General features: G+C 46.8%; 1 protein-coding gene across 1 annotated transcript in view; it reads right to left on the bottom strand.

The window, feature by feature from the left end:
• Nucleotides 1-24,482, bottom strand: part of ACO2 (aconitase 2) — a 352,074-nt gene that overhangs the window by 216,478 nt on the left and 111,114 nt on the right. The window contains exons 6-7 of the mRNA XM_078683141.1: nucleotides 7,677-7,827; nucleotides 5,566-5,670 (exon numbers count right to left, since the gene is read on the bottom strand). Coding sequence (XP_078539267.1) covers nucleotides 5,566-5,670; nucleotides 7,677-7,827 — 256 coding nt within the window. The remainder of the gene's footprint in view (nucleotides 1-5,565; nucleotides 5,671-7,676; nucleotides 7,828-24,482) is intronic.

Genomic DNA, 24,482 nt, shown 5'->3' with positions numbered 1-24,482 from the left:
AATTTTCTCACCCTCCTGCAGGATCTTTTGTGCCTCCGCCCTGGAGGGTTCAGGAATCAGGTCAACCAAGGCTGCAATCTCTGATCACATTTGGCGGTCTTAACAGCCGAGGATGGCTAAGGTTGTTTTAGAGGTTGATCTTTAAAATCATAAAGAAAACAGTCCTCTTGCCTGATGACCATAGGCAAATAGAAACGCTTCGCTGCCCTTGCCATCAAAAGGTGAAAACCTCCAATGTCTACTGGAGGAGAAGCCAGAGGTGATGTAGGAGCAGGGGACGGAGTCTGAGCCTGGTAATTGTCCCAATCTGCTAGGTGTCCCAATCTGCTAGGGCAGCATCATCATCCTGGTCAGTATCGATATGATCGTCATCATCATCATTACCAGGGTACTGAGGAACTGGTGGCCAGGTTGGTGCCACCTGAAGGAACGCTGGTATTGAAGGAGGCAGCGGAGAGGCCTGCGAAGAAGGTGGAAATCGACGATTATAGTTCTCCAGCATATGTTGGAGATTTGTGATCAAAGTCATTGGTAATTGAGCCATGGGAACACCATGGTCATCATCACGTGTGTCATCTGGAACAGAGATGTGTGACTCCGACTCATCATCATCATCCATCATCATCATCGTCTCGGCATTTGATATGTAGCTCGGACGGGCTACTTGCAGCACGAAAGGTGTCATCTGCATATGAGTCATCTGAAGAGTCCTCCTCTGCAGAGGCAAATAGTTGAGCAGGTGGACCTGACCATAGTTGTAAAGGGCTCAAGACCAGCAGAGCTGGGCGTTTAACAGTAGTAGCTGTCACCACTGTGAAGGTGGTTGTAGTTGCCAGAGAATATTGCGCCGTCGACGAGCTCGTCATCGAAGTCGTCATCGAGGGCGTCGTCGATGATGTCCCTGGCGCCGACGAAGATGTGGTTGCCGTCGACGAAGCAGAGGTTCTCATCGACTAGGGCACTGGCGTCGAAGAAGATGTTGATTTAGTCGAAGCTTTCAGCGTCGACGAAGCAGTCGTCGACTAGGTACTTGATGTCGACGAGGCGACCAGAGGTAGCGTCGACGAGACGTGACGCGTCGATGAGGTTTTCATCGACAAATGACGCTTAGGAAGGGTCGTCGATGAGACGGATTTCTTCGCCGTTGACGAAATCTTTACAATGGACGAGATAGGCCGTACCTCCTGGGCCATCGTCGTCGATGGAGACGTCATCGTCGACAGAGTGCTGGTCATCGTCGAAGTAGGTATAACGTCGATGGATCTCGTCGTCGTCGACGGGTGCGTCGACAGGCTCGTCGACGAGCTGGCACTTGCTTTAGAGGAGGAGGGCACAGTGTGGATCTGCAACGCCAGAGAACTAGGTCCCGCAGGCGTAGAGCCTGGCAGATCCCGTGGGGAGACTGATTTTGGAGCGTCCACAAGCAGCTTCTTTTTTTTAGAAAAGGAGAAGGCATCTCAGTGTCAGACCCACGCTTCAGAGAGGTCTTGGAATGGCGAGAAGACACACTCTCTATATCAGACATAGGGTTGTCTGAGGTCTTCAACCAACGTAGCCACAGAAGGAGATGGGGCTCTCTATCTTTTAGGGTCTTTGAAGAAAAAGTTCTGCAAATATTGCAACTCCTCACCTCATGGTCCGGGTACAAGCAGTAGATGCATTTTTTATGAGGGTCCTCAGAGAAAAGACAACGTTTTCCACAGGCAGAACAGGGCCCGAATAAAGACTTTTTAGTAGAAGACATGTTCTTGAAGTTTTTAAGGTTTGTAGATGAAGAAAACTGAGCAGAGCTCAGGGAGATTCCCTTTACACGACGTGCGGTAGAAAATCTGAGGGCTTGAGCTTCCGAGGAGAAGGTACTAGAGGGTGCTACAGCCTGATTGGCTGGAATGTGTACTATTATAATGACATGGATATGTTACTAAAGTGAACTCTCCCTCTAGGTCTTCTATGGGCCAATGTTGTTCTATGGTACTTTAAGGTGTTGTTTTTTTTATATATATTGGAACTACCCCAGGCATTTCCTACAGACAAGGACAATCTTTGAAAGATCGTCTGGTACAGAGCCACTTAGCACCAAAAGAAACAGACTGGTTGCAAGTAAGTAAAGGATTTAGAAAATGTGGCAACTGTAAAGCCTGCAGGGATAGTGTAAATTGCAATGAGATCTTTCTCCCTAAAACCAAGAAGAAATGGGAAATCAAACCCCGTATAACATGTTCCACCGACTATGTGGTATACCTCATACGATGCCCGTGTGACCTATGGTACATAGGGTCAACAACGGCACAAGTGAAAAAACTAATTCTTGAACACTGGCGCGCGATTACTAACAAAGACCTCTCATATAGTACCGCAAGGCATTTTAATCAGTTCCATCAGGGCAAAACATCGACAGCAAAGTATGTAGGAATTGCCACAGTCAAAAGTAACATCAGGGGTGGAGATAGGTTAGCTGCATTACGTAAACTGGAGTCAAGACGGATCTTATTGGCAGGAACCCGCTTCCCGGGGGTATGAATATGGACGAAGAACTACATTCTCATTTATAGGAGAACCGGAAATGATACCCTGCTGAGCATAATAGGACTGAAAGATGCTAGACTGACTACCCATTAGATATTTTAACATCTTTGTTTTTAATTCCCCACCCCGTACACCCTCACACTTTCACGACAACTACCAGCGAATCAATGTAGGGCCATTAACTGTATATTTCTATAATAAGACCAAGTGTTATACCTCGTATTTAAACAGTAATGTACAAATTGTGAATTTTGTAGTATATCAAAACCTTTTCTTCTCCTGTCTGTCATAGGTGGAGTGGGAAGTAATCTCAGAAGATTGGTTATGGACCTTAGATTTGAAAAATGTGAACTTTATAGAAAATACCCGCGTGTAAGATCAGACAAGACTTAAGGAGTTCAGAGAAGGGAGGAAGAATACAAGGGTACTAAGCCGATATTTTTCCATGATTTACTGTTTGAAGAGGCTTGTTTTTTAAGAAACATGAATTCTCTGGTACTAAACCTTAGCCCACTGTATTGAAAAAAGATGAAAACTAAAATATGAGCTGGTCTTTTATGCACTTTATCACACTAATTGCACAAATGATCAATGACTATAATTGATTGTATCACTTTCTTCACAAATTTTCATCAGATAAATGAGGATCATTAATTTGTACCATGTAAATGTTTTGTTTGTGCCATGAAGTAATAAAGCACAAATTGATGAAAAAAACGTGAATACACCTTTAAAAGGTGGTGTGTGAGGAACGCGGATCATGTGACCAACCGTTCGCTTGCTGTGCCGAAATAAACATCGTAAAAGGACTACGGGCTCGTCTGGATTCTATTGGACTTACTAGAATTCTGATATATATATATATATATATATATATATATATATATTCCAACCACACCCGAATTCTCTTCAAAAAACCGGACACCGACACAGGAGCAGGTTAGATCATCAGCCTTTCAGGGTTGTTTTATTATAAAAGCATGATGCGTTTCTGCATACCTGCCTTGTTCACAATATGTTTTTTACTACTATTTTATGTACCGTGGGACTCCCACTTCGACGACGGGGAATTATTCAAGCATGTGAATCTATGAAAGACACCCTAATACTGGAGAAGCAGTGCTGCACATTTTCTTCCCAGCCAGGTTGTTTTTGCTTTCTCTTTGGAAGGGAGGGGTAGGGGCGCAGTGATCTATAGAGCTGATGCATGGCGCAGCCTGGCAACAGTCACAACAACAGTCTGGTTTCAGGGTAGATATGCATAATCCGGAATTCTTCTGTGGAGACTTATACTTTTTCAAACACCAAGGTTTTTCTGCTATGACTGTAGCAGGAGTCAGGAACTTGTCCTCTGTGATCTCCAATAAGCCCGGTAACAAGGGGAGAAGAGGTATAGGGGAAACACTTAGCTTTAGCATCCTAAGGAGAACGCAGATTGACTATTGTGATGATTCCACTTGAATGTTTAAATTATTATGACCCAACACCAGAAAGTCACAAAATGTAATATTGTATACTGGTAAGACCCTCTTAAGAGAGGAAGGTGATTTTGAGGATGTAAGACATAAAAGACCCCTCAGTAGACAGTCAGTCAAAAAGATCTTAAGGAGAACTTTTTCTTTGTCTGATGGAGGGCATGGGCTTGTCTGGGGAGAAGTTGTATCGATCCTAGATCTTGGTGTGGAAGGAGTCTATGGGCGAAGAGGCGTGGAGTTTGAGATTATAACTTCTTTGGAGTTGGACTGCTTAACTACTTCATCATTCTTTTGTTCCTCAGGTCTTCAGCTTCCCCCTCAGTCTTACTCCTTTCTCTGTCTTTCAATGTGCTTTTTGAAATTTTTAGGCAGCATTGTTTAGAGGAATGCAACCATAGTGGTTGCATTCTTTCTGCCACATCCACGGCACTTTACAGTGACTGTCAGGTGAAGAAAAACTATGTCAAAAACGCTGAAAAATGAAGAAAATTAGATTTACTTGAAAGATGGTATCAAAAACAGACGCTGCAAATGTTTTAGAGAAATTAATCTGAAAATAGACTTTTAAAAACCTAAAGTACTCTCCGATCCGTCTGAACTGACTAGGAGGCAAATGTCAGTACAATGCAGCATGGGAAGTGAACCACTGGCACATTAAATCAATGCCAGCCCCTTTTCACAGCAGTACAGTATAAACATATCAAAGCTGCAGTTTACCCTCAATGACTGACAGACTTCTGCTGTTCTTACATTTCAAATACTGAAGTGTAGTTTGTAAATCAACTACTTCTTTTTTTGGGCCTAAGTCATGGATAAAACATATGACTAAAGTAGACTTTTACAATCAGGGTGTTGTTCATATATATAATGAAACACTGATCACATATTTCAATGGACAAATAATGAACATTAAGTGTTCTGGGGATCTAAGCATGCAGCGATTAATTATTCTAAAGTTTATGATCATCAAAGAAGTATCTAAGATGCAGTTCGGCAGTTTAAACTTCTTGAGTGGCAAGTCTTGAAGCAAGTGACTGAAATAGCTTCAGGTACCCACCGAAGTACGGAAGATTTTAAAGAACAGCAAGGGCCAGTATCGTAAGCAGTGATTGACAATTGTGACATGAAACCCCTGGACAGCAAGTGAATCCCACATCTACATAAGCAAAGTAAGCTAGCTAAATTGCCTTTGAGGTAACTGGCAAAGTAGATTTCAGATTAATAGTTTTTCTTACTGAAGTGTTTAATCTCCATATCCCTTTGTTTTTTTAGAACATAATGTGCGTTTCAGATACAATTACAATTGTTGCTGGGAGTTTGTCAAATAGTGACTGTAAAGTAGCACATATACTTAGTAAGATATCAAACTGCACAACTATGCACAAGGCTGAGACTGGTTTGTGGGGCATACTTCATAAGGTAATCTAAATACTAGGCATTACAAGCATTCACAAAGTGACTAGGTTGTGACAAGGAGGTCCAAATTAAAAACAACTGGGACACTAGTGGAGAGGTAATGACCTCAGCTAGAGAATACAGCACTATTAAATCCAGCTATACTCACCGCTCCTTCCGGTCTTGCTCAGGTATTTCTTCATGCGGTGATTGTAGGGGAAGACTGAAGTGGTTGCACCAATCTCAGCTCCCATGTTGCAGATTGTTGCCATACCTAAACAGGGTCCATAGAAACAATTGCATAGTTAAACAGGAATAAGCATGATATCCTGTCAGCATGCAGGCAGAACCGTCAATTAAGAGAACCCTTATCCTTTGTGCGAGGATGTGCACAGAAGACCTGTATAGTGAGCACTGGTGCAGTCCTAAAGGAAATCATAGCTTTTGTCTTCCCCACCCCTCCTCAATGCACTGATTGAGCAGGTGGGATCGGGTGAGCTCTGTTTCACAATAAATATACATCCAATGGCTGCTAAATTGAGTACCTGAAGATGTTTCAAATTAATATTGTGTATTTTGCCTCTTTCACAACTATTACAAGTTGATGTAGTACAGGGTGTACATAATAAAGCATACAGGAAAGTATCCAACATTTCCCTCTCCACTGACCATTTGTAACTATCTATTTCTAGGGCAGAAGTAGAAGTTCTTGCTACTTCGTTACGCTTGGCCTGAACACTACAGATTGTGTTTTCTAAACACATGGGAAAGTCAGAGGGAAGGAAGGGACAGAAAAATTCGAAACTATGTTATGGTATTGACTTTGCTATTCAGAGGGATGCTCACATCAATTACAGTCATACATAAAGAGTTTGTTGCGCAGTTCATCAAATGATGTGATTTATTTTAAATTCTGTTTATTGAGTTTTTAGAGTAATACAGAAATTCAACATATAAGCAACATATGATCGATAATGCCCAGAGTTACAATAAGCATAGGGAGCTTACAGTTTGCTGGCGAGTTCTGTGCCATGAAATAACTTAATGAGAATTACAAGTATAATATGTTGCATATGATGGTCAGCAATCCTCCATCATTCCACCCTCTGAAGCGACGGCCATATAAAGGAAACTTAACAAAACTACATTAAATAACAAAACCGTGATGTCATGGCGCAAATACTAAAAAGGTGGTTGTGAGGGGAGGAATGATGCGACTTTTAGACAACATCACGCTGTTTACAGAGCACTGTTATTCAAAGAGGTTAATACCTGCATTTAAATAAATCTGATTGGATTTCTATGGCATGTTTTGATGCCACAAAAACAGTACGTTTACACGTGTGCCACACATCATTCATCTGGATTTTATTTTTTACTAAGTTAAAACGGAAAGAACAGCCTTGCATGAACATATGCTAATAGCCCCAAGAATAACGCAATTCTGCCGCCGGAGCTGTTTTTGCATAACTATAGGTTTGCAGCATTTGCCACAATCCATCATCTGTTGCATAAATTACAGATTTGAACAAAAACACATGTTCCTACCTCAAACAGATCAAAAGTTAATAAAACTGTTAATTGGTCACCTTTCAGTCAGAGTATTTCGGTATTTGGTTGTTGTACCGGAACTAATGAGGTTTGGTCTTTTTCTAGACAGTATTACAGTATATGTAAAAAAAGTTACAATGAAATGCCATCAAAAAATGTGCTGCATAGTTGGTCTTTCAGTGCTGCATAATTTGGCAAATTCTGCTGCATAATTTGGTTCTTCCTTGCTGCATAATTTTAGGTGCCCTGGTTATGGTAAACTGGACGAACAGTCAAAATCTACAGACTGCTCTGTTAACAAGGATCCCATATCACTGCATGCATGACATTTCTCTGAATACACAGTCTAAGTGCCTCTTTGTTACACACAATTAAGTTGACAAAATGGGGATGGAGTGCTCTTCCTTAAGCAAGGAGCCTGTTGCAATCCACCAGCACCGACAATGGGCAAACTGCACTCTAACAGCACTAAGTTAGTGTGCAGAGATATGCATGGATATTTCTTCTCTTCGTTATACTGCCGGTGTGATGTATTGTTACAAGTCTTACCGGACTGCATACATAACTTGCAATCTGAAGAACCTCTCTGCAGCAATCCCCTCATAGAGCCTGATTTAATATCCCAACCGACAGTACACCCCTGTACAGCCCGACTAACTGCTTCAGCCTAAAGCACACTTTTATGCACATAGGACAGTACAATAACCAACACCTGAAAGCGGCACTGACCTGTGCAAGAAATAGACTCTACACCAGGACCGTGGTACTCCACAATGGCACCCGTGCCACCCTTCACAGTCAGGATGCCGGCCACCTTCAGAATCACATCCTTGGGAGAGGACCACCCAGACAGAGCACCAGTTAGCTTTACTCCAATGACCTGTGGAGGGAAGAGGCAGGCACATGACTCCCAGGAGAGAGCAAACAGAACTGTGACCAAACAAATGTTACACTTTTTTTACTTTTGAGCTTGTACAGAGAACGAATTGTTTTAGAAGGCTAATCTGACTCCTGCTTTACATTTCTCACTTATGAACGGACATCATGTGAAAAAGTCTAGTCTGCTGAGAGATTTTTTTTAAATTATTGTAGTTGGTTTTGTTTAGTACATGCGCTTAACAATACCCCAGAAGGGGAAACAAAAAGTAGCAGGAGATCTTACCTTACATACTAAGCACAATTACCAGTACAAGTTGGCTAAACTCATGGCAGAGCATATAAATCTATGGATCAGACCGTACCAGTCCTGTGTTAGTCACAATCATTAGACGGTCAACAGGTCTACTATTCCAATTCACTAGTTGCCACTGCCTGCTCCTCATATATTGCAGGACTCCCATCTGTTGGGAGCCCATTGAAATATTTGTGAAAAAGTATAAGAACTGAGGGTGAATCACCATTTTGCTGATGGCTACTCACCCTGCCAGTAAAAGTGGTATCTTGATTTATTGTGCTCTTTTTTTAGGTCGAGCCTAGTGCAGCGCATGCGCTGTTCTAGGAAAACAACCTCTTGGAATCAGTCTGGCCTTCTCACACGCTCGTGCTTGTGAAAAGGCCTACGGCTTACAGTTACGCACAGCGGCGCACAGTGTGCCATCGGTTTCTTCGTGTGCAGCGGTGGGCACAAGTCAGCGCGCGCACCACTCCTGGGCTTGTTTCAGTTTTGTGGGGGGAAGTGTCACCAGAGCCCTTGCTTGTGACGCATGCCTGCTTCATAGGTAACATATAACCTGCTAGTGATGCTGGACTGTCTGCAGAGATACAAGACTTAGGCATCTTTCATCATGCTGGTAAAGTTTGTGGCGCACTCCACACATTGCTATTGCATTTCTGTGGTCATGAGGGAGTGTCAGAACCGCCCCTCACAGCGCTCGCAGATGCCTGTGCTTAATCCGAAAGTACATAAAAGGATGCCTTTCTGTCTATGAAAAAAGTGAAAAAAGATGATATAAGGACTTTCCTCCCACTATGGCCTCGGATATGTTAAACATGTTGCATGGGCCCACTTATTCACAGCGATAGAGTTTTTGCATGTTTCAAGCTTTAGTGTAAGCCATGTCGGATTTTCTTAATATTTGGTGATGGGACATTAGCAAATGTGTTTGGCGTGGGAAGTAAATCTCTTAGTTCGTTAAAGTCTGTTTAGAGTTGAGAACTTGAAAAAAATCAATGTCGACAGGGGAGGGGGGGGGGGGCTACAGGCCGGGTCAGAGCTCGGATTGCCATTAATTTAGTGAAAGCAAATTAATAATATATGTGCATTTAACAAGTTGGTGTTTGTGGACCACAATCCATTTTTGCACAAGTGTGCACTTGAAGATGTCTTCCACACCAGTAAAGAGCTTTTTAGAACGGTTCACGGATGCTATGATTTTCTGACACTAAACTTTGTTAGTTTAGTTGAAAATGAAACATGTGTTTATTATATATTTGCTAAAGTCCTGCTATACAATCACAGGCAGCCGATCGTCCCAAATTGAATATGCTACTTACCAGTATGCATCTGTTCTTGGCATGTAGGGCTGCTAACATTCATATCTTAGCATTAGATCGCCGCCTAGTGTTGGGTCCGGATGATCGCACATTGTTGTCCTGGAAGAGTCTTCGAAGTATCCTGAGATAGGTGGCTCCTCCCCTGGACTACAGTGCGCATGGGCATCGGCTCCATCCCCAGATTGTTTTTCGCCATTGTGGCAGAAGATGGAGTGAAAAGTGTAAAGGATGTCCATGCTAATGACTGAATACAATAGTATATCTGCAGCTGCAACAGGCACCGGGGAGGAGGGTGGGCGATATGAATGTTAGCAGCCCTACATGCCAAGAACAGATGCATACTGGTAAGTAGCATATTCAGTTCGAGGCATGTGGGCTGCTAAATTCATATCTTAGCATAGAATACATAGCAGTCCCTCCATCAGCGGCGGTTGCCCGTGCCAGCTGCAGAAACCTGAAAGAGTGTCTTGAGAACAGCCTGTCCTACAGCAGCTTGCTGCTTGGAATGCACATCAACACAGTAGTGTTTTGTAAAGGTATGTGGTGTAACCCACGTGGCTGCTCTGCAAATGTCCTCTAAAGGAATGTTCCCTAGGAAAGCCATGGATGCCCCCAATTTGCGTGTGGAGTGCGCTCTTGGGGGTATCGTTAGAGTGCGCTTGGCCTTTTGATAACATATTTGGATGCACTTAACAATCCACCTGGCTATTCCTGCTTTGGAAATAGGGTTGCCTTTGTGTTGTGGTGCGAAGGCAACAAAAAGTTGTTTTGTCTTTCTAAAGGGGTGTGTCCTGTCTATGTAGTACATCAACGCCCTCCGTACATCTAAGGTATGGAGCATTCTTTCCGCCACTGTTTGTGGGTTTTGAAAGAATGCCGGCAAGTCAATAGTTTGGTTGAGATGAAACTGTGACACCACCTTCGGAAGGAATTTGGGGTTAGTGCGTAGCACTACCCTATTTGGATGAATCTGAATGAAAGGCTCTTGGATTGTGAGCGCTTGTAGCTCACTAACCCGCCTCAGTGACGTAATAGCTATTAGGAAAGCTACTTTCCACGTTAGGAACTGGAGTTCACACGAGTGCAGTGGCTCAAAAGGTGGTCCCATCAGTCTGGTGAGGACCACATTGAGGTTCCACACCGGAGCTGGTGGTGTTCTTGGGGGAATGACTCGTTTCAGACCTTCAAGGAAAGCTTTAATGGCAGGCACTCTGAAGACAGAGAGATGCTGCCTGTTCTGAAGATAAGCCGCTATGGCGGATAGATGTATCCGAATGGAAGTGTACGCTAGATTGCACTTGTAAAGATGCAACAGATAGCAAATGATGTCAGGGATAGATGCATCTAGCGGGTTGATGTCATTGGCTGTACAGTAAATGACAAAACGCTTCCATTTCGCAGCATAGCATGCTCTGGTAGTTGGCTTCCTTGCCTCCTTGATGATGTCCATGCATTCCGGAGGTAGGTTAAGGTATCCAAACTCTAGGACTTCAGGAGCCAGATCGCCAGGTTGAGCTGTTGCGGATCTGGATGCTGAATTTCTCCATGGTTCTGCGTTAAAAGTCTGGGCGTGAGGCGCAGTCTTTGATGCGGCACCACTGAGAGTTCGAGAAACGTGGTGTACCATGCTTGGCGCGCCCACGTTGGAGCAACCAGGATGAGAGTCATCGCGTGCTGCCTTAGCTTTCTTGCCACCAGCGGTATCAGAGGGGCTGGCGGAAAAGCGTACGCAAATTTGCCTGACCAGTTCATCCATATCGCATTCCCCTGCGAATGTGGGTGAGGGAACCTGGCGGCAAAGTGTTGGCATTTTGCGTTTTCTTTTGTGGCAAACAGGTCTATCTCCGGATGACCCCACTGCTGGAAGTACGGGTGGAGGACAGATGGGTGTATCTCCCACTCGTGCTTTTGATGGCTGTACCTGCTGAGCAGATCCGCCATCTGATTGTCCTTTCCCGGGAGGTGTTCTGCCATGAGGAAAATGTTCCTCTGAATGGCCCACTTCCACATGCTCTGAGCCAGATGAGACAGCTGTGGCGAGTGGGTGCCCCCCTGCTTTTGAATGTAGTACATCGCGGTCATGTTGTCCGTCCGGACTAACACTACCTTGTTGCACAGATGTACAATGAAGGCCTTGATCGCCATGAAGATTGCCATCAGTTCCAGATAATTGATGTGCATCCTCTGTTGTTGCGTCGTCCATAGTCCCTGCACTGTGTAAGTGAGCAGATGAGCTCCCCATCCCTGGAGAGATGCGTCCGTTGTCAGGATAATCTGTGGCACTGGCTCTTGGAACAGTCGGCCCTTGCAAAGGTTGTGTGGAGTCCACCAATGCAGAGAGTCGTATGCCCGACTGGTAACCAACACTAGGTCTGTCAATTGTCCCTGAGCCTGTGTCCACTGATTTGCTAAGCACTCCTGGAGCGGGCGCATATGTAACCGTGCGTGAGGGACTATGAAGATGCAGGAGGCCATCATGCCTATCAACTGCATGAACACTCTCGCTGGAAGCGAGTGTTGTGGTCTGAACTTCTGGATTAGAGACTGCATGCTGTCTATCCTGACTTGGTTTGGTTGAGCCATGGCCGTCAGGGTATTGATCGTCGCACCTAGAAACTGCCGGACATGTGCCGGCTGAAGATGCGACTTTGGGTAGTTCAACGAGAAACCTAGATTGTGAAGGAGGTGAATGGTGGTCGACATGTCCGCGGCGCACTGTCGTTCCGACTTGGCTTGAACGAGCCAGTCGTCCAGGTAGGGGTAGACATGGATGTTCTGCCTCCTGAGGTGCGCTGCTACTGTCGCCAGACACTTGGTAAACACCCTTGGGGCTGTGGTGACTCCGAAGGGTAGGACCTTGAACTGGTAATGCTTGCCTTGAATAGTGAACCTGAGGTATTTCCTGTGGGACGGGTGTAGTGGAATGTGGAAATAAGCATCCTTGAGATCTAAGGTTGCTAAGAAGTCCCCTTGGTTTAACAAGGGAAGAATCTGTTGCAGTGTAAGCATATGGAAATGTTCTGATAGTATGTACAGGTTGAGGGGACGTAGATCTAGAATGGGTCTGAGAGATCCGTCCTTCTTTGGAATAAGGAAGTACAGGGAATATACCCCTGTGCCTTCCTCTGCCACCGGCACGAGCTTGATTGCGCCTTTGTGCAGCATCGCCACTACTTCCTGCTGCAATAAGTGCAAGTGCTCTGCGGACATAGGCCTTTGCCTTGGCGGAATGTTGGGTGGAGTGGATTTCAACTCTAGGCAATAACCATACTGGACTAGTTGTCGCACCCACCTGTCTGTGGTGATGTTTCTCCAGACGGGCAGGAACTGCTGCAGTCTCCCCCCGACAGGTGTTAAGTGGTCGGGGGGCAGTGACAGAGAGTCACTATTTGCTTGGGGTAGAGGAGCGGGAGTTGTTGTTTCCTCTGCCGCGACCTCTGTTGCTGTTATTTCTGTAACCTCCCTTGTTCTGTTTTGTGAACGAGGATTGTGCTCCACCTCTTGCGAATTGCGATTGTTGACCCATCTGTCCTCTGGTGACTCCACGTGCACCTGAGCGACGAAAATTATTGCCACGAAACTGTTGCGATTGTAGGGCCCCCATGGACTTAGCAGTTTCTGTGTCCTTTTTTATCTTTGAGGGTGGTGTCAACATCTGGACCAAACCGTCTATCAGGATTGACTGGCTGATTAAGTATGGTTGTCTGAATATCAGGTTTAAACCCTGATATGCGGAGCCAAGCTTGTCGTCTCAGCATGACGCTAGTGTTGATCGCCCTAGCTGCTGTGTCTGCGGCGTCAAGTGCACACTTGATGGCTGCGTTGGAGATCAGTTTCCCTTCCTCTATAAGCAGTTTGGTGCCTTCTTGAAACTTTGGAGGCAGGTGTTGTACAATCTGCTCTAGGGTGTCGTAATGCGCCCTATCGTAACGTGCTAAGAGTGCTTGTGTATTTGCAATACGCCAAAAGTTGGCAGCTTGTGCCGCCACTCTTTTGCCCCCTGCCTCTAGCACCTTGGACTCCTTGTCTGGGGGAGGAGCTTCACCCGTCGTCTGGGAGTTGGCCCGTTTTCTGGCATTTGCGACCACAAGAGAGTCTAGTGGCAACTGTCCCCGAATGTATGCAGGGTCTGCAGGTGCTGGTCTGTACTTTTTCTCGATACGTGGATTGACCACTCTCGCTCTGGTAGGTTCTTTAAAGATGTCAGCTGCATGCTTGAGGACTCCCTTGAGCATAGGCAGCGTTTTCACAGTTCTTTCAGAGACTGAAAAAGTGTCAAAGAGAAAGTCCTCTTCCACTGGGTCAGCATGCATGTCCACATCATGATTAGCAGCTGCCCTCCCAATGAGTGCATGAAAACCTGCAGAATCCTCTGTTGGGGATGCACGTGCACTGAAAGCCTGTGGGTCTTGCCCCACACTTTGGGTGCCTTGGTCACCAATGTCATCATATGCATCTGGATGTGCATCTGGTTCATTGATGGGGAAGGTGTATTGGTCATCTTCATCATATCCCTCACCCTCAGAGTGTTCTGGTGAGGGAGTAGGGCTTCTTCTTGGAGGAGGCTGGATAGGTTCTATGAGGCTAGAAGCGTCCTGAGGAACCCTTTTCTTCTTTAGTGGGATGACATAGGAGTCCAGAGGCTCCGAAGTGATCCTCCTGTTGTATAGGGTTAATTTGCCTGTGTTGGCGTCGATGAAGTGCTCAGAATCGTCCTCTGATTCGAGTTCTCGACCTGAAGGTACCCCTGCCGTAGAAGAATCCGACTTCTTTGGCGTCGATTTCGTAGAAAAGGCCTTCGGAGCCTCTTTTGGCGGCAGAAGGAAGAGAAGCTTACTCTTAGGCTTTGCCGGAGTGTCCTTCGGCGTCTGAGGCGACGGCAACGGAGCCGACGTAGCAGCGGCCTTGTCCCTGATTCTCTGTAGCGAAGCGGCGATGGGGGACACTTCACTTACAGTGGCTCTTGGCGCTGACGAGGATGTCTTGACCTTCCCCTCGGATCTGACGTCATGGTGGCCTTTCTGAGTCTTGGACGCCGATGCAGTTGCCGCCGACCCAGAGTCCTTGGATCGATGCGCAGATGTGCCAGCCGTCGATCCGTGTGCTTGTGTCGCCTCCGACTCCACTACGCGACCGACGAACGGAGTCCCAGTCGGAACCGGAGCCGTGCCGCTGGCCTTGGCGTGCTTAGACGGTGTCGCAGCGGTTGATCCGTGCCGACCACCCTTCTTAGAGGATCCCTCCTCTGGCGCCGATTTTGACCCTGTGGAATCGACCGACTTCTTCGACTTCTGTGGACCGGGGGTCGACGGAGCCGATGCGGCGGCGGGTGCAGTAGTTTTCTGTGGGCCGGCCGCCATTTTAGGGACGCTCGAGTCCATAAGTTTCGGTTTCGTTTTCGGGTCGGCCATTTTAGGTGTAGTCGATACCGTAGGTTTCGGTTTCGATCCGGCCTGCCCAGCAAGTATGTCCGTGGCCGGGCCTGAAGGCGGGGCCGTGGCTTGCGGTACGGGGTCTTGGGTAAGGCCAACTGGCGATCCCGTGACCCGATCGTGATCTTCGAAACCTTCGGGGCATAGCTCGTCCCCTGAGCTATCTGCCGCGGCCCCATAAATCTCTTCGACGTCCCCTACCTCGTCGACGTATTCAAGGCCTTGATCCACGACTCCGTCGTCGTCTACCGGATCCGCCTCGACCTCCGTTTCGGGTGGGGATATTTGGAGATGATGACCCTGTTCATCTTCTTCTTGGTCGCCGAAGATGTTTTCTGGATCCGGGGCCGCTTGTCTGGCCTCCAGGCGCACCGCGCGCCGAAGCTTGAGAGTCTTTTTCGACCTGAATTGCGCGCAAGCCTTGCACTTGCCGTCGTCATGGTCCGGTGAAAGGCATTTGTTACAGACCGGGTGCAGGTCTATATGTGGGTACTTGGACCCACAGAGCGGACAGTACTTAAACGGACTCCGCTCCATGCTGGAAAGTCGTGGTCGTGTCGCGATGAGAAGGCCTCGATGTCCGAAGAGTGAAAAAACTCCGCTGAATCCGACTCCAAGAGTCGGAAGAACTCGAGACCGTGCGCAAACAATACCGACGCTATAAATACAAGGCCTTTTGGCCTTAAAAAGTTAGTTTTACTCGGTTCCGACAGAGAGAAGTCGAGACCGCATCCGAACCCAATGGCGGAAAAAAACAATCTGGGGATGGAGCCGATGCCCATGCGCACTGTAGTCCAGGGGAGGAGCCACCTATCTCAGGATACTTCGAAGACTCTTCCAGGACAACAATGTGCGATCATCCGGACCCAACACTAGGCGGCGATCTAATGCTAAGATATGAATTTAGCAGCCCACATGCCTCGAACTAATGGTTCACAACTCATGTGTAACGCACTTTGGAAAACATACAAATTATGAGACCCTAGCTGTGGCCGAAGTGGAAGGAAAATGCTACTTACCAGTATGCATCTGTTCTTGGCATGTAGAGCTGCAGAGTTACACACTGTGCATAGAAAGCCACCTAGTGTTGGGCCCGGATGTTTGCAGTTTTGTTTTTGTCCTGAAAAGTTCTTTGGAAGTCACGAGATAGGTGACTCCTCCTTTGGACCACATTGCGCATGGGCATCGGCTCCATCCTCAGATTGTTTTTCGCCATTAGGGAAATGATGGAGCTTTGTAAGAAAAGGAAGGATGTTCATGTAAGCTGTATCTAATTAAGATAATCCTGGAACAGACCAGGGTAGCCGGGGAGGCGTGTGTAACTCTGCAGCTCTACATGCCAAGAACAGATGCATACTGGTAAGTAGCATTTTCCGTTCGAGGCATATGAGCTGCAGAATACACACTGTGCATAGATTGTATAGCAGTACCCACTCTTAGCGGCGACCACCCCTATCTGTTGCAGTAGTTTGAAATAATGTTTTGAGAACATTCTGGCCCACATTAGCTTGTTGTTTGGTTTGCACATCTACACAATAGTGTTTTGTGAATGTGTGCGGTGTAGACCATGTAGCTGCTCTGCAGATGTCATCTAGGGGAATGTCCCCTAAAAATGCCATTGAAGCCCCTATTTTCCTTGTAGAGTGGGCTTTAGGAGGAACAGATAACATATGTTTAGCTTTGTGGTAACAAATCTGTATGCATTTGACAATCCATCTAGCTATCCCAGATTTTGAAATGGGATTACCCTTATGTGGTGGTGAGAAAGACACAAAAAGTGGTTTGGTCTTACGAAAGGGTTGTGTTCTCTCGATGTAGTATATCTAGGGTATGAAGAGCTCTTTCTGCTACTGTCTGTGGCTGCGAGAAGAAAACGGGCAGTTCCACAGATTGATTGAGGTGGAAGGGAGAAATGACTTTGGGCAGGAATTTGGGATTAGTACGGAGAACGACCTTATGATGATGCATTTGCAAGAAGGGTTCTTGAATGGTTAGTGCTTGTAGTTCACTAACTCTCCGCAGAGAAGAACAAAAGTTACTTACCTGTAAACTGTGGTTCTCCAGTTTTGGTTTCTTTCAACGCCTGCATGTTGCTCACTCGCCTTGAGGACGTGAGTGCGAGGAGGAGAGAAACTTTCCAAGTAAGGAATTTTAAATAAGCTGAATGGATAGGTTCAAATGGCGGCTTAAGAAGCTGAGCTAAGACAAGATTCAGACACCAAGAAGGTGGAGGACTCCGGACAGGTGGAAACATCCGGAAGAGACCTTTAAAGAATTGACGAATGATCCGAGAGGAGTACAGAGTTGTGTAACCATCATGTCGGAAAGGGGAAAGTGCAGCCAGGGAGACCTTGAGTGGAATGCGATAGTCCTGACTTTGCCAAAAGGAGGAAGAAAGGCAATATTTGCTCAGGGGTAGCAAGCATAGGATCAATGTTCTCCGAGTGGCACCAAACACAAAACCGCTTCCATTTCAATTTATAGGTTTTGATGGTGGAAAATGCCCGTGCGTGAGCAAGGACCTTTCTGCAGTCAGGATCAATATTCAGATGGGCAAACTCGTGATGCTCAGGTTCCAAGCGTGAAGCTGGAGAGATGCCGGGTCTGGATGGCAAATCTGCCCGTGGTTCATGGTGAGAAGGTGCTGCAGTGGGCGGAGAGGGATCGGATCGCACCGGGAAAGAAGGAGATCCGTGAACCGCGGTCGACGCGGCCACCTGGGCGCAATCAACAGGATTTGACAAGGTTGCGTTCTCATCCTGCGCAGGAGGCGAGGAAGAAGAGGGATCGGCGGAAAAGCGTACATGAATCCTTTCGACCAGTTGATCGAAAATGCATTGCCGCTCGACCCTTTGTGGGGATGCCAGCTTGCGTTACGTAGGCATTTGTGGTTGATTGGAGTCGGAAAGAGATCCAGCTCCGGCTGGCCCCACCGGCGAAAGACATACTCCAGAGTTGGCTGATGGAGTTCCCACTCGTGATTGTCCGTGGCCGATCGACAGTCTGCAAGGGCGTTGGAGACATCCGGTACCTGCACTGCAGTTAATTGGGCTCTATGTTGAATTGCCCATTCCCAGATCTGTTGTGCCTGTCTGGAGAGCAGAAGAGATCTCGTACCCCCTTGCTTGTTGAGGTAGTGCATACTGGTGGTGTTGTCTGTACGCACCAACAGAGATTCTCCTTCCACCAGCAGACGGAACGATTTCAGGGCGAGGAAGATGGCCAAGAGTTCCAGCCGATTGATATGCCATTTGCGCTGGTCCGCAGTCCACTTGCCGCGGACTGAATCCTTCAAGGTGCGCACCCCAACCCTCCAAGGAAGCGTCCGTCGTAAGGGTAAGCGTGGGGGGCAGAGTCCTGAAACATACGCCCTGTCGCAATGTTTGGAAGGGGAGCCCACCATTCCAGCTCGCCCTGAATGGGAGGGGTCAGGAAGACTTTGTCGTTGAACGACCCTGAGACTTGTCTCCATTGATTGTCCAATTCTGCTTGGGTAACTCATGTGCAACCTGCAATTGGGGATTAGCGGTATGCAGGACGAGGTCATGCCCAGGAAGGATTTTAACATTCGGACAGAAACGGACTATCTTGAGCGCAGAAGAGCCACCAATTTCGCAATGCAATCCTGGCGCTCTTGAGAAACAAACACCTTCGCTAGATGAGTGTCGATCAATGCTCCCAGAAAGACTCTTTGCTGTGCTAGATGGACATTTGACTTTTCGTGGTTGATGGAAAGACCCAAGGCTTCGAAGACAGACAGGCAAGTCTGAGTGTGTTGTTGTGCTGCAAGAAAGGTTGGTGCCTTTATCAAGCAGTCGTCCAAATAAGGGTACATTTGTATACCTTGTATGCGTAGATACGCCGCAACCGGAGCCATGATCTTTGTGAAGACTCTCGGAGCGGAACGAAGGCCAAAAGGCAGAACTTTGAATTGGAAGTGTTTTGATCCTACTTTGAAGCAAAGGTACTTCCTGTGACGTTGATGGATTGGCACATGAAAGTATGCATCTTGGAGGTCGATTGTGGAGAAGAACTCTCCGGGGTTCAGGAACTGCAAAATTTGCAGCAAGGTTAGCATTCGAAATGTTTGGGACTTGATGAACTTGTTGAGGGCTCGGAGGTCTAAAATCGGGCGCCACTCCCCCGATTTCTTTTTGATAAGAAAAAAGCGGGAATAAAAGCCCGTCCCTTGTTGTAATCGAGGAACCACTTCGACTGCTCCCTTTTGGATAATAACTGCAACCTGTGCAAACAGTTCCTTTAAGTGTGTTGGTGGGGGACCAGAGGGTGGGTGGTTGGGTGGAAACTTGAGAAATTCCAGGGCGTGGCCCTTTGAGATGAAATCTAAGACCCAAGGGTCTGAAGTTATTTTCAACCAATCGCAAAGGATAAGGTTTGGATTTTGAAAAGTCATTGCTTTTTTAGAGGTGTTACCTCCTCTGTAGGTGGTTTTTCTCCAATAAGGCCTGGAATCTGACTGCCTATTCTGGTTTTGGTTGGAATAACGCTGTTTGTTATCACCATAGGAGCTGTACTGGAATGAGCCACGAAAATTGGAGGATGTGCCCCTGCCACGTGCTCCACGAAATGGCCGTTTCCTGTACTGGAGAGAACCTAAGGCTCGAGCAGTGTCCGTATCTTTTTTGATGGACTCTAAAGCGTCGTCCACGTGCTTGCCGAAGAGGGACTCTCCATCATATGGTAAATCGAGTACCTTAGCCTGTACCTCAGGGCGAAAAGACGTAGACTTAAGCCAGCCCTGCCTTCTTAAAACAGCAGCACCTGCCAGCTGCCTGAAACTAGTTGAGGAAATATCAATGGCACAGTCTATAATTTCGGACAAAATCTTTTCACCCTCTTGTACGATCTTTTGTGCCTCTGCCTTGGAAGATTCAGGTATCAGATCGACTAGAGCTGCAATCTCTGACCACATTAGTCGGTCGTATCTGCCGAGGATGGCTAAGGAATTTGCCGCCCTGACCGTAGTTGCAGCAATCGTGGTGAACTTTTTGCCGATGGTATCCAGGCGGCGACCCACCTGGTCCGGCGGTGACGATAAAGGGGAAGCTGGGTTACGTGACCTCTTCTGGGCAGCCTGCGAAATCACCGAGTCTGGCTTCGGTTGAGACACAAGGCAGGCAGGTGAATCCTCAGGCGCCTTAAATTTTTTGTCTAGGCGTGGAAGTACGGCAGGAATGGAATTAGGCCGTTCCATGAGTTTAAGCCCCTCCAACCAGATGAAATCAATTATTGGAATGGTATGCACTTGCTTTAAAGGCTGATCCTTGAAATCGTATAGAAAACAGTCTTGCTGTTTGACGACCATAGGCCGGTGGAAGCGCTTCGCGGCCCTCATCATTAAAAGGTGGAAACCCCCAATATCCACTGGGGGAGAAGCCAGAGGGGAGGTAGGAGGAGGAGACAGCGTCTGGGCCAGATAATTATCCCAATCTGCGAGGACAGCGTCATCATCTGGGTCTGTGTCAGCATGAACGTCATCATCGGTACCACGGTCCTGAGGAACAGGCGACCGTGGCGGTGCAACTTGAACGGGCTCCTGTGCTGGAGGAGGCGTCTGAGAGGCCTGCGAAGAAGGTGGAAAATGACGATTATAATCGTCTAGCATGTGCTGCAGATTCGTGATTAAAGACATCGGCAACTGCGCCATAGGAACTCCAGGCTCCAGATCTTGTTGGTCATCATGTATGGAGATGTGAGACTCCCTCTCATAGGAATCCTTATCCACATCCTGATATTTGATATGTAGCTCCGACGGGCTATTTGCGGGACGAAAGGTGTCATCAGCGTAGGAGCCATGAGAAGATTCCTCCTCTGCAGACACAAACAGATGAGCTGGGGAACCAGACCGGTGTTGGACAGGGCTCAAAACCAGTGGAGCAGGACGTTTAACAGTAGTTGCAGTCACCACATTGAAGGTGGTTGCAGTCGCCAGTGAAAATTGCTCCGTCGACGGTCTCGTCGACAAGCTCGTCGACGATGGCGTCACCGAGGAATTAGTCTTCGATGTTCCAGGCGTCGACGAGGAGGTGGATGCCATCAACAAAACCAAAGCCTTCGTCGACGACGCGGACGTCGACGAAGATATTGCCGTCGATGAAGTTTTGTGCGTCGACGAAGTCATCAATGACGAGGTAGACGTCGACGAGTACTAGACGTCGACGAGGCTATCGTCGACAAAGCTGGTAGCATCGACGAAGTCTTTGATGACGAGTGTCGTTTAGGTTGGGTCGTCGATTAGGCAGATTTTTTCGCCGCCGATGTAGTCGTCGTCGACAGAGCAGGTTGTCGTCGACGTAGGTATCACGTCAACGGATCTCGTCGTCGCCGACGGGCGCGTCGACGAGTTCGGCGACGAGCCGGCACTCGTTTTGGATGACGAGGGCACAGAATAGGACTGTGACACCAAAGAACTATGTCCCGTAGGCGTAGAGGCTGGCAGGTCCCGTGGGGAGACAGACTTAGTAGTGTCCACAAGCTTCTTCTTTTTTAGGAATGGCGAAGGAAGCTCAGTCTCCGAACCACGCTTCAGAGAGGCCTAGGACTGACAAGAAGACACTCTAAATCAGACACGGGGTTGTCGGACGTCTTCAACCTCTGTAGCCACAGAAGGAGACGGGCCTCTATCTTTCAGGGTCTTTGCTGAAAAAGTTCTGCAAAACTTGCAACTCCTCACCTCATGGTCCGGGTACAGGAAGTAGATGCATTTTTTATGAGGGTCCTCAGAGAAAAGGCGTAGTTTCCCACAGGCAGAACAAGGCCGGAATAAAGATCTTTTTGTAGAAGACATGTTGATTGAATATTTGAAGATTGAAGAAGAAAAACTGAGCAGAGCTAAGGGAGACTCCCTTCACACGGCGTGCGGTAGAAAATCTGAGGGCTTCAGCTTCTGAGGAGAATGTTTTAGAGGGTGCTGCAGCCTGATTGGCTAGAATGTGGACTATTATAATGACATCGATATGCTACTAAAGTGAATTTTGCCTCTATACTTTATATGGGCCAATGTTGTTCTATGGTACTTTAAGGTTTTATTTCCTTTAGATTTATCTGGATATATATATATATATATATATATGTACTTAATGTATATATGCTTCTTACTACTATTTTATGTACTGTGGGACTCCCACTTAGCCGGCGGGGAATTATTCAAGCATGTGAATCTATGAAAGGCACCCCTAATACTGGAGAAGTAATAGCTACTAGGAACGCAACCTTTCATGTTAAAAATTGTAGTTCGCATTTATGTAAGGGTTCGAAGGGAGGTCCCATTAGCCGTGTGATAATGTTTAAATTCCACACAGGTGAAGGTGGTACTCTTGGAGGAATTCTTCTGTTAAGGCCTTCCATAAAGGCTTTAATAGCAGGCACTTTGAACAGAGATAGATATTGTCTGTTTTGCAGATATGCTGCTATTTCAGCAAGATGCAGTCTAATAGACGTGTAGGCTAAGTTACATCTTTGGAGGTGCAGTAAGTATCCTATGATGTGTTGAATAGACAAGTCTAGGGGATTAATATTGCTGTTATGACAATATATTACAAAGCGTTTCCACTTAGCTGCATAACATGCTGTAGTGGTTGGACATCTAGCTTCTTTTATGACATTCATGCAGTCTGGAGGAAGTTTAAGATATCCAAATTCTAAGACCTCAGGAGCCAAATCTCTAGGTTGAGCTGAGCTGGGTCCGAGTGCCTGATCTCTCCATGGTTCTGTGTTAAAAGGTGTAGAGACAGGTATAATTTTTGGTGTGGTAATACAGACAGTTGTAGCAGTGTGGTGTACCACGGTTGTCTGGCCCATGTTGGAGCAACTAGATGAGGGTCAGAGAATGCTGCTGTAATTTGCGTACTACTAGTGGCATGAGTGGTAGAGGTGGAAAAGCGTACGCAAATCTGTTTGACCAGTTCATCCATATCACGCATTGCCTTTGGACAGTGGGTGTGGATATCTGGCGGCACAGCTTGGGCTTTTGGCGTTTTCGTGGGTGGCAAAGAGGTCTATCGGAGGTTGTCCCCAAATCTGAAAGAATGGTTGAAGAACTTGCATATGAAGTTCCCACTCGTGGGTCTGTTGCGTCCGACGACTTAACAGATGTGCTATGGTACTTTGTACTCCTGGCATATGCTGGGCTAGAAGGAATATGTTTTGAGGTATAGTCCTCCGCCATATGCCCTGTGCTAGTTGAGAGAGTTGCAGGGAGTGTGCTCCGCCCTGTTTCTGTATGTAATACATGGCAGTCATGTTGTCCGTGCGGACTAACACAGCTTTGTTTGATACTTGCTTTTGGAAAGCTTTCAGTGCTAGGAATATAGCTAATAGCTCCAGGTGATTGATATGGAGTAACATTTGTTGTGGTGTCCACCTGCCTTGCATGGTGTGTTGCAGTAGGTGGGCTCCCCAGCCGGAGAGCAATGCGTCCGCTGTCAAGACTATCTGAGAAACTGGCTCTAGGAACGGTCGCCCTTTTGAAAGGTTTTTGGTGTTTCACAACTGCAGATAGCGATGAGTCCGACCGTCTACCAACACTAGGTCTGTTAATTGACCTTGAGCCTAGTTCCATTGACGTGATAAGCACTCTTGAGAGGATGCATTTGAAGTCCTGCATGGGGCACTATGAAAATGCAAGAGGCCATCATCCCTACGAGTTGCATTAACACTCGTGCTGGAAGGGAGTGTTGTGGCTGAAATTCTGTGAGAAGAGCTTGCATGCTGGCTATCCTTACTGGAGTGGGATAAGCTGGCGCTGTTGAGGTGTTTATTGTGACACCAAGGTACTGTTGTACTTTGGATGGTTGCAGATGAGACTTGGTGTGGTTTATTGTGAACCCCAAGTTGCGTAGCAGTTTGATCATGGCATGGGTGTGTTCCACACACTGATTGTATGAGCTGGCTTTTATGAGCCAGGCGTCTAGGTACGGGAAGACGTGGATGTGCTGTCTTCGTAAATGTGCCGCCACTACAGCTAGGCACTTGGTGAATACCCTTGGTGCTGTTGTGACTCCGAATGGGAGTACTTTGAATTGATAGTGCTGCCCGTCTATCACAAATCTGAGATATTACCTGTGAGCTTTGTGAATGGGAATGTGGAAGTATGCGTCTTTGAGATCTAGAGTAGCAAGGAAGTCATTTTGTAACAGGAGAGGAAGGACTTGTTGAAGGGTGACCATGTGAAAATGGTCTGACTGTATGTATATGTTTAGCGGTCTGAGGTCTAGAATAGGCCTTAGAGAGCCGTCCTTCTTTTGGATAAGAAAGTATAGGGAGTAAACTCCCTTGTTTTGTTGATGCAGAAGAACTGGTTCTATTGCACTTTTTTGAAGTAGGGATATTACTTCTTGCTTTAGCAGTGATAGATGCTCTTGTGACATTGGACGCTGTTTGGGTGGTATGTATGGGGGGTAGATGTTAGTACTAGACCGTAACCTGATTGAATAATTTGTCGCACCCACCTGTCTGCTGTGATGTTGGTCCAGGCAGGCAGGAGTTGTTGTAGTCTTCCCTCCACAGGACTGGAATGGTGGGGGGAAGTGAAGGAAAGTCATTCGGGAGGGGTGCAGGCAGAGCAGGAGTTGTTGTTTTTGCCCTTGTT

The sequence above is a fragment of the Lissotriton helveticus genome, chromosome 1_1 (assembly GCF_964261635.1).
Source record: "Lissotriton helveticus chromosome 1_1, aLisHel1.1, whole genome shotgun sequence".
NCBI classification, from domain to species: Eukaryota; Metazoa; Chordata; class Amphibia; order Caudata; family Salamandridae; genus Lissotriton; species Lissotriton helveticus.
Note: the sequence above shows the minus strand (reverse complement) of the source record. Positions and strands in the feature narration are given on the sequence as shown.